The following is a 10,823-nucleotide window of genomic DNA, read 5'->3' as shown; positions in this document are numbered from 1 at the left end:
TGAAACAAAGAGTTGGTTCTTTGAAAAAATCAACAAGATAGACAAACCACTAGCCAAATTAATCAAAAAGCAAAGAGAGAACACCCAAATTCACAAAATCAGAAATGAAAAGGGAGACATAACAACAGACAATGAGGAAATCCAGAGAATCATCAGATCATACTTCAAAAACCTGTACTCCACAAAAATGGAAAACCAGGAAGAAATGGACAATTTTCTGGATAAATATCAAATACCAAAATTAAATCAAGACCAGATAAACCATTTAAATAGACCAATAACCCCTAAAGAAATAGAAACAGTCATCAAAAGTCTCCCAACTAAAAAAAGCCCAGGACCAGATGGTTTTAGTGCAGAATTCTACCAGACTTTCAAAGAAGAACTAATACCAATCCTCTTCAAAGTGTTCCACACAATAGAAACAGAAGGAACACTACCAAACTCTTTTTATGAGGCTACAATTACCCTGATACCCAAACCACACAAAGATGCAACAAAGAAAGAGAACTACAGACCAATCTCCCTCATGAACATTGATGCAAAAATATTCAACAAAATATTGGCAAACCGAATCCAAGAATACATCAAAACAATCATCCATCACGACCAAGTAGGATTCATCCCAGGGATGCAAGGATGGTTCAACATACGGAAATCAGTCAATGTAATACACCATATAAACAAACTGAAAGAAAAAAACCACATGATCATCTGAGATGTCAGAGGACACATGACCACCCAGTGTCTAATGGTGATCAGACAGTCAAGGCCCACAACTCACAAAGCCCTAGTCAGGGATGGACAAAGGGGCCTGTGGTGGTGGGGGGGTGGTTGAGCCACCCCTGACTAGGTGGGAAATAGGTGAACAGAGCATGATCATCTCCTTGGTGTGGGCTAGACCATGTGGACCGTGGGACCTCCAGTGTCTCAGCCTATGCTATCCCAGAGAAATAAACCATCTCCTAACAATTATCTCAGCCATTGTCCAGACTCTGCCATGATCCTATTAAAAACAAAAACCATGAAATGACAGAGCTCAGTGGCTCTTTTAAATTTTGGGAATGTCACCTACTCTGGGGAGTCTAACTTTTCCTCAGTTCTGCCCCTTCCTGCAATGATTCTTTGTAGAGCTGAATCCAGAATTGCTTACTCCTCCTGTCTTTCACCTTCACAGCTGTGGGACAGGTTTTGAGCCAGTACCTAGGGTCGATCTTTGATGTCCTCAGGTATCTGGGTCACCCTAGGACCTTGGTCAAGCACAGCTATGTAGAGCAAGGTCTCCACCATCAGAATGAGCTTGTAAATACCAGTGGAATTCAGCCCTGTTGGGAGCACAGTCTCTCAGCAGGATCTTGCCCTGGCCTACCCACATATTTGCCATCATACAAGGCTCTTCAAGACAGCACATCCAAGATTGGGGCGTTTTGTTTGAAGGACTTTTCCATAATTTAAAAAAGTGATTTTTCTGGTCTCAAGGGCCTGCTGAGTTTGAGAAGGTCTTTGTGTTACTCACTGTGACTGAATTTGAACAGTCCAGCCTTATCCAAAACTAGGGCTGTCAGCTAAGGAGAAAACCAGAGCCACAGGTTCCGCACCCCCACCACACACACTCACTGCTTTTTTTAAAGTACTCCCTGCTCTTTCTGCTCTAACGTGCTTCAGGCTAGACACCTCAGAGGACAAGCCGACAGCTACTGAGCCTGTGCAGGCCAGAATGTGATTGGACACATTGTAATTACGTTGAGTGTCCAGAAGACAAGTTTTCTGGGTCAAGAATCAGAGCTGTACCTGTGGCTCCAGACAGTGAGGACGTGGCTATAAAGCTTCGGAACTCGGGTCTGATTGAAAGATTCCCCGCACAGAGACTCGCCAGGGCTGCAGCCAGTGTTTCAACAGGATGCTGAGTCCACGAGGTGATGAGCAACAGGAACAACAGCATGGTCAGTAAAATGGTTCTGATTGGACTTGGGCAAAATCCGGGAAGCAAATCTGTTGGAAAGGCCAGTGGCCATGTACTTCGATTACCCGGCGCTGCCCGTGGCCCCTCTCTAGGCTTTCCAAATATCCATGGCCAAGATGCTCAGATCTTTATCTTTGTGTTTTTCTCTCTAGCAGGTAAGAATGCAGTGGTCCTGAAGCCTGGAGAGAAAGGAGGCAATAGAGAGCTTGTACAGAGCAAGCTTGCTCAGGGTGAGCTTGATCAGGGCGAACTTGCTCCAAGCAAGCCTGCTCAAGAAGAGCTTGCTCAGTCCGGTCTTGCTCAGGAAGCCACAGGATTGGTAGAGGAGGGAGAAAACAAAGAAGAAATGGAAGGAGCACATGCTGGTGATTGTAGTTCTGGCCCCATGGACAAGGGGATCCAGGCAGAAGGTGGCCATGGCAGCAGTGTTCAACAGCAGCCTCAGCAAGAGGTGGCAATGTCTGAAGGCACCAAGAGTCTCCAGGCTGGGGATTTCCAGAGCCACACCAGATTCACCCAGTCTCAGCTGCAGGACCTGGAGCGTCTTTTCGAAGAGAATCACTTCCCCAGCTTTCAAGTAAGGTAAGCAGAACGCCCTGCTAGGCGCCTGGTTTTCAGGTAGTGCATCCAGGCTGTCCTTTGGTGCTCCCTGAACCCCTCATTTCCTCTAGAAACAAATCCACCATGTCTGGACCCTCCAGCAGAAATTGGATTCTGTAGTAAGGGGATGTGCCCTTGTCCAACTAGAAAGACTGTGTTCTGTTGCCTCTTTAAGTGGCACTTGAGTGGGAAATTTAGACAGTGCTTGTTCTAAATGAGTGTCTGTAAGAATGAGTGAGAAGCCTGAGGTGTGGCTGGGAAAATGCAGGAGGGATTCCAGCTCAGATTAAAATTTGACTAACAGTTTATGTCGTGGAGGATCTCTTAATGAAGCTTTACATGTTAAGTACATGGGCAACATACCTGTGTTTGGGGGGTACCCTTAATTTTGATCCCTGAAAGAAACATGTTACAAAATAAGTTGCAAAATAGTTGTGAGGAATACTGTATGTGGGGCAGTTGGAGTGTGTGTTTGTGTGTGTGTGTGTGTGTATGTATGTGTGTGTCTGTGTGTGTGAGCACGCACACATTTAAAAGGAATCAGAATATGTCCTTATATAGTTTGTTTCGACCACAAGGCCTAAATATTGGAATCTTTTCACTTCAGGAAGGCTCTTGCAAGATCTATGGGTGTGACAGAAGAAGATGTGCAGGTCAGTATTTAAAAAAATGTTTTGTAAGGGCTCCACATCTTGTGATGTAGTAGTTGTCTAGAGGATAATTATAGCAGAAGAGTGGGACCCTGAAGTTGTATCCCAAGGACGCCAGACAAGTCCACAGCCAGGCTAGGCTCAAGATGATGAAAGACCTCCATTTTCTCAGGTAGGAAATGCCAACCTGGACACCTGAAACCTCAGATGCCAAGGTGCTTTGTCTGCCCTTGGTGGACATAGTGTGTTCTCCATGACCTTCTGAAGGCTGTGGAGCCTGCATGCCTCACTTAAGTGAAGAGATCATGTTCTTGCCCACTTTCAATACTTTCACTCTGTGTGTGTCAGAAAACCTTTTCTCAGACTTGTTTTCTTCTAGTCTGCAAATGTCACATGCCTGGCTTAGTTCTCAATCAATACTGGGACCAGGAAGCTCAAATGTCCCATAGACCTTTTACCAGTCTTTTGTTGGTTACGCATGTGAACTGTGCTCACCATTACAATCGGTCCTGGCTTTTCCAGACCACATGCCCACAAGGGAAAAGTCCTATAGATAGTAAGCTTGGAGGCTAGGGAGGAAGCATAGAGCAGGAAGAAGTGCCCTTTGTCTCATAAAATGTGCATTCTGGATACTCACAAAAGGCTATCACCATGGAGCCTTTCACAGACAGCTTTGAGCCTTGAGATAGTTCGCCGGGGTTTTTGATACTTTTCAGCACACAGCAGGGACCAGGAACAACCCACGCACTAGATCTGCATTCTCTTCTGAACAAATGCATTAAAAATATCAATTGATGCAGAGAAGGGGCAATATTCTACATCTGTCCCATAGCTGAAGGACTGTGTGTGGTGGTACATGTCATAAGGTGCTTCATGCGGGTGTTTTGACTGTTTCCATGAGAACAAAAACCTGTTGCTTCCAGCATTCTGAACAATCAATACACACTTGAGGTAAGTCTTCAATCTTTCTTGGGGTGAGATAGATAAACAGTTCCTGGGCAATCAGAAATGTGGTGCTTTTCTAGGGGAGTAGCTCTGTCCTGGAGCACATACCTATCACACACTGGCACAGGGATAGAATCCATATATGTTCTAAAATGTTAGTAAAATTGAGCAAGTATACATGGTTACAGGATGTGTTCTTCAGTGGTGGTACAGTTCAGTGTACTAAAGGAACCCTTTCTTCTGCTTGAAGGATTGGTTTAGGACCAGGAGAGCTATTTTCAGAAGAAGCAATAGAATGGTGGTGCTGATCGATGCACCACCTGGTCCCCAAAGCAACGATCCCTGAAGATTTTGGAGCAGCGCATGAGTGCCACCACTGTTGTGAGCCAGATGACCTGGAACTAGGACTTGCACCCAGTGTCTCGGCCACACATGCTGGCCATGACATCCTTTTCTTCCCTGCAATTATCTCAGCAATAAAGAGGTGGATTCTCAGTATGTTGGTTCTATTTTTTTCAGGATACTAAAATATGTGTATAAGTATTTGAACCATAGTTGCGTATTACAGAAATGGCATTTATGGCAGAAGGAGACACTGGCAATCTGTGGTCACTATGCCTTGCTGAGTGAGAAAGATTTCCATGTGCTATGCTGCTTCATGCTGACTCCACATGATTCTCTGTCCCCTTATCATGGCCTCGTCAACTCACTCCACCTCTTTGTAACAATTATTTCTAATGTCAGGTGGGGTAAGTCCCCGGTACAGGACACTGTGTTTCTTCTATTCATGGCTGTTCCCACCCACAGTCCGGGTGCCAGTCCCAATAGCCAGAAGAATGAGCATCCACCTCAGAAGCCATTTCCTGAGAGCATAGGGAGCACCAAGGCTGTGCAGCTTTGTGATCTGTGTACAGCATATGTCACATCTGGTGCCCTGAGTGAAGTTTGTGTCAGTAACAGTGCCTGGTGTACAGCCTGTGCCAGGTCCAGTGCCCCAGGTACAGGCTGTGCCGGTTCCTGTGCCCCAGGTACAGCCTGTGCCTGTTACTGTGCCCCAGGTACAGCCTGTGCCTGTTACTGTGAGCATGTACAGCCTGTGCCATTACAGGACCGCCTGTCCAGCCTGTGTCAGTTCTGACACCCAGTGCACAGTCCATTCCAGTTACCGTGCCCAAAATGCAGCCTGTGCCAGCATGGGGGTCCTGCCGTTGCCTCTGTGACAGGGCTACAGCTGCAGGAGTTGGAACACCTTTTCCAGAGAAATCACGATCCAGTGCTGAAGAAGGGTAAGCACCTTGTGTGGCTTCAAGTCCTTTCATAGGGAACAAGCTGGTACAAAGAGGCCTCTGTCTCCTGGCAGCCGGAGCCCCAGAGTGCCCGCCTTGACCAGGATCCACTTGCAGATGCATTTTTGTCTTCCACCCACATGTTGTTACATCTTTCTTCCCTAAGAACCTGTATTTGAAATAAATAGTCTTTCTTCATGTGTCTTCTGCATTAGTATGGTATGTATGACAGTTATCAAGGAAATGCCATTTAAAGAAAATGACAAGGTCTCCTTCTGTGGGGGGGACATCACAGAGTAAGCATCAGTAGACATTTATGTCAAGGGAGTTTGCTAAGGGGTGTTTACATTGACCCATGAATTCTCCTGTCCTCCATCATAGTTTTTTCATCCTCACCCTGACCATGTTGTACCACACATGGGCAAGAGCGACATTGAAAATCTCTAGGGAGGTGGTGTTTATCCAGACAGAGATGGTTCTGGCCATAACTGGGATTTCATACCAACCATAGAATCTGAGAGAACCATTTTTGTCTGTTTCTCCTTATATTGTTTTGGTTTTTCTTTTCTTTTTCCAGTGGACAAAGTGTCTGTTGTGGTGACAAGTTTTTTGTCAAGTAGCCAGAAGCTAGACGCATCTAGAAAGAGGGATTCTCCATTGGAAATAGGCTCCATGCAGTAAGCAATTCTGAGGAGCGTTTTCTGGATTAATGATTGACATGGAAGGGTCCCTTCCACTTTGGGTGGAGCCACCCCAGTGCAGGACATCCTGGAGTGTATTGGAAAGCAGGCTGAAGAAGCCAAGAGGAGCAAGCCATTAAGCAACATCTCTACACAGCTTCTGCCTCAGTTCCTGCCTCCAGTTCCTACCCTGACTTCTCTCCGTGATAGACTGTAAGCTCTGAGAGGAAATAAACCCTTTCCTCCCCGGTTTGCTTTAGTTCCTATGTTTTATTACAGAAGCAGAAAGCCAACTAAAGCCAACTAAATAAAAGAAATGGACTGATAGAATCTCTCCTCCCTCAATTTCTCCCAAGTCCCCTCCTTCCAACTCCTTCCATGACTTCCCCCACTACTCTCACATTAATTGCCTCTTTTCACTTACTCTTCTACGTATAGACATATATGTATGAACAACTGTGTGAATACGGCCTGCTAAGTCGGCTTTAGTTGTTTGTGTGTATATGATTTCAGGGCTGCTCCTTTGCCTTGACTAACCACTTAGAGGGCTCATCCCTGGGAGAGGTCATTTCCCCCTCTTTCTGTAGTCACTACTTGCCCACAGTTCTCTGTCTAGGAACAAAATAAAGCTCAGACTGAAAATCCCAGTACATAGTGTCTCTCCTTCCATGGACACTTTACCATCTCTCCATTATCTTGTCTGGTGATATGGGCAAATGGTCAGATCTCATTTATGCAGCCAGTTCTGTGAGTGACTGTTTCACAGCAGACATCCTGGTATTGAGGCTATTAAAATCTTTCAGCCCCTCTCTTCCCCTGCGTTTCCTGAATCATAGATGCAGGAACTGTGATGTAGATGTAGGCACTGGAGCTGTGCTCCCCATGAGCCAATGTTCTCTGCATCCTGCCCAAGTGTGGCTTCTCTGATGGTCTCCCTTTGCTGTAGACAGAGGGTTCTCCTACTAGGGGTGGTAGTCACACTTATATAAGGATAAGATTAATAATGCGGTTTGAATTATTCCAGTCTATCATCGTGGCAATTGTAAATTCTCTTCTAAGATACATAACCTCACTAGCCAGCCATGGGACGTTGTCTAGGTTTCTAGGATGAGGGATGATTTCCCTCCTGTGGAGTAGGTCTTAAAAGTCCAAATAGACACCTGTTGGTTACCACCAACCTGGGAGTGTCTCTTCTGACACCTCTCTGGATATTTGGTCGTTGTTGTACTAACCGGAGCTGTTGTTGGGTATTACTGGCACTGGAGGGGAGGGCAGGAAATCCACTTGAATGAACCAGCTCACTATTAATAAAAAGTGTGTTATATCATGCTGCTTCCATTCTAAAATGACAGAGAAAATACAAACTTAAATCAGAAATAAATAGTTAAGGATCAGAAGCAAAGAACAAGAAGTAAAAGACATGCAGAATAAAGTTAATCACAAACTGCTTTCTGGGAAAATGTAAACGTGGTTGAGAAATTAAATACAGTTAAGTTGTTGGAACAATCAAAACAAGACAAAGAATGCATCAGTGGGAATCCAAGACACTCAACACCCTGAGAGATCCATGACAACAGCATAGAAGGAGAAGAATCAAGTTAAAGGTGTAAAATATTTTTTTAAATTAAATGAATTTTATTCCATAAAGTCCAATAATATTTTTTACAAAAGCTAATCAAACACTTTCAATTTTCTTATAATAAATTTTTAAAAGGCAAAATCATGGGAGGAGACATTGTAGGGATCTTGCAAAGCAGCAGAGTTAGTACATTAAAAGTTAGTATATGAAGTTACTTAGTCAGAATATTTTACTAGTAAGCAATGGTAGCTGAATTGTATAGTTTCTCTCTCTTTTGTAATTCCCTTAATAAAATTATATTTTATTAATGACAGCAGCCTGGAAATATGTGATTTTCTTTTTTTTTTTATGGGTGTGGAAGTCAGAGGTTGATGTCCTATGTTTTCTTTTCTTTTTTTTTTCAATTCCTTTTTTTATTATTATTTTACAACACCATTCAGTTCAACATAATAGCCACAGATTCCCCTGTTCTCCCCCTCTCGCCCCCCCTCCCCCCAGCCCACCCCCTATTCCCACCTCCTCCAGATCAAGGTCTCCCCCGAGGACCGGGGTCGACCTGGTAGACTCAGTCCAGGCAGGTCCATTCCCTGCCTCCCAGACCGAGCCAAGTGTCCCTGCATAAGTCCCAGGATTCAAACAGCCAACTCATGCAATGAGCCCAGGACCCGGCACCAATGCACAGCTGCCTCCCAAACAGATCAAGCCAATCAACTGTCTCACGCATTCAGGGGGCCTGATCCAGTTGGGGGCCCCTCAGCCTTTGGTTCATAGATCCTGTGCTTCCATTCATTTGGTTATTTGTCCCAGTGCTTTATCCAACCTTGGCTTCAACAATTCTCGCTCATATAACCCTCTTCTTTCTCACTAATTAGACTCCCAGTGCTCCACCAGGGGCCCAGCTGTGGATGTCTGCATTCAGATTCCTCAGTCCTTGGATGGGGTTTATGGCACAACTATCAGGGTGTCTGGCCATTCCATCACCAGAGTAGGTCAGTTCCTGCCGTCTCGCGACCATTGCCAGCAGTCTTTTGCGGGGGTATCTTTGTGGATCTCCGTGAGCCTCCCTAGCTCTCTGCTTCCTCCCCTTCTCACCTTCTCATGTGGTCTTCATTTACCATGGTCTCCTATTCCTTGTTCTCCCTCTCTTTTCTTGATCCAGCTAGGATCTCCCATTCTCTTTCCCTCGACCGTAGCCCTTCATTGTTCCCACTCATGACCAGGCTGTTCATGTAGATCTCGTCCATTTCTCCTTGTCTTTTTTTGGGGTCCCGTTTTCCAGGTAGCCTCACTGGTGATGTGAGTAGCAGTCCAGTCATCCTTGTTCCACATCTAGCATCTTCCTATGAGTGAGTACATACCATATTTGTCTTTCTGAGTCTGGGTTACCTCACTCAGGATGATTTTTTCTAGATCCATCCATTTGCCTGCAAACCGTATGATGTCATTGTTTTTCTCTGCTGAGTAGTATTCCATTGTGTATATGTGCCACAATTTATTTATCCATTCTTCAGTTGAAGGGCATCTAGGCTGTTTCCAGGTTTTGGCTATTACAAACTTAAGTCCAAGTGGATCAAAGACCTCAATATAAATCCAGCTACTCTGAACCTGCTAGAAGAGAAAGTAGGAAATAGTCTTGAATGCATTGGCATAGGAGATCACTTCCTAAATATAACACCAGTAGCGCAGACACTGAGACAAACAATCAATCAATGGGACCTCTTGAAACTGAGAAGCTTTTGTAGAGCAAAGGATACGGTCAAAAAGGCAAAGCGACAGCCTACAGAAGGGAAAAGATCTTCACCAACCCCACATGTGACAGAGGGCTGATATCCAGAATATATAAGGAACTCAAGAAATTAGACATCAAAACGACCAACAGTCCAGTTGAGAAATGGGCTTTAGAATTAAACAGAGAATTCTCAACAGAGGAAACCCAAATGGCTGAAAGACATTTAAGGAATTGCTCAACATCCCTAATCATCAGGGAAATGCAAATCAAAACAACTCTGAGATACCACCTTATGCCTGTCAGAGTGGCTAAGATCAAAAACACTGAAGACACTTTATGCTGGAGAGGATGTGGAACTAGGGGAACTCTCCTCCACTGCTGGTGGGAATGCAAGCTTGTACAACCACTTTGGAAATCAATATGGCACTTTTTTAGAAAATTGGGAATCAATCTCCCCCAAGATCCAGCTATACCACTCCTGGGCATATACCCAAGAAATGCTCAATCATACCACAAGAGCACTTGTTCAGCTATGTTCATATCAGCATTGTTTGTAACAGCCAAAACCTGGAAGCAAAATATGTTTTTAAAACAACTCATAACAGAAAACTTCTCAGAGCTGGAAAAAGAGAGGTCAATCCAGATGTGAAGTGCTTAGAACACCAGGAGACAGACCAGGAAAGAACTGGTCCTCCTCACAATAAGAACACTAAAGACACAGAACAAAGACAGCATCTCAGCAGCAGCCAGACACGCCATGTCCCATAGGGCAGACTGGCAGAATGGCAGCCGATTATTCAGCTGCAACTTTACAGGCAGGAGGCCTGGGCAGATGCATTTCAATTCTGACTCAGTTGCCAACCCAGATGACTATAGATAGCAATGCTGTCTGTTGTAACTGAAAGGAAAATAAACACACTCCATGGATTAAAAAAAAAACAGGCTAAAGGAATGCATGAGCACTAAGCTAGCTCCATAGAAAATACTTATAGGAATCATTTGGAGTGAAGAGAAAAACAAATTCCTCCACAAATCCACAGCAAAGAATAAACCACACTAGGATAATAGTTAAGCAAGAGGGGAAAAGAAAAAAACCTACAAAATCAACAAATCACAGGAATTAACACCTACTTTTCAACAATAACTGAGTACTAATGGTCTCAATTCCACAACCAAACTACAGGGCTCTTTGAACACCTGCAATCACATGCACAGACCTACATATAGGCATGGGCACACACAATTGAAAATAAAAATAAATCATCAGGAAAACGAGCACAAACTAGTAGATTGCATCAAGTGACAGGAAACATCTACTTGCTGCCTCCAAGAAGCAGAGGTCACAATAAAAGGCAGATGTCACCCTAGGGTGAAAGAATGGAAAAAGTTCCGAG

The 10,823-nt window shown here is 44.4% G+C and overlaps 1 protein-coding gene and 1 long non-coding RNA gene across 2 annotated transcripts in view; both read left to right on the top strand.

The window, feature by feature from the left end:
• The first annotated feature begins 1,742 nt into the window (after window positions 1-1,742).
• LOC143271051 (uncharacterized) overlaps window positions 1,743-10,823 on the top strand; it is a 65,189-nt gene continuing 56,108 nt past the window's right edge. Inside the window, exons 1-3 of the mRNA XM_076562923.1 lie at window positions 1,743-1,940; window positions 2,116-2,542; window positions 3,168-3,213. Of these exons, the coding sequence (XP_076419038.1) occupies window positions 1,898-1,940; window positions 2,116-2,542; window positions 3,168-3,213 (516 nt within the window). The 5' untranslated portion in view covers window positions 1,743-1,897. The remainder of the gene's footprint in view (window positions 1,941-2,115; window positions 2,543-3,167; window positions 3,214-10,823) is intronic.
• Window positions 5,523-6,371, top strand: LOC143270993 (uncharacterized). The gene is made up of 2 exons (XR_013048230.1): window positions 5,523-5,660; window positions 6,019-6,371. It is a non-coding gene; the product is annotated as an uncharacterized LOC143270993 (long non-coding RNA).

The sequence above is a fragment of the Peromyscus maniculatus genome, chromosome X (genome assembly GCF_049852395.1).
Source record: "Peromyscus maniculatus bairdii isolate BWxNUB_F1_BW_parent chromosome X, HU_Pman_BW_mat_3.1, whole genome shotgun sequence".
NCBI classification, from domain to species: domain Eukaryota; kingdom Metazoa; phylum Chordata; class Mammalia; order Rodentia; family Cricetidae; genus Peromyscus; species Peromyscus maniculatus.
The sequence above is the reverse complement of the archived record's forward strand: the minus strand, read 5'-3'. Positions and strand labels throughout refer to the sequence as shown.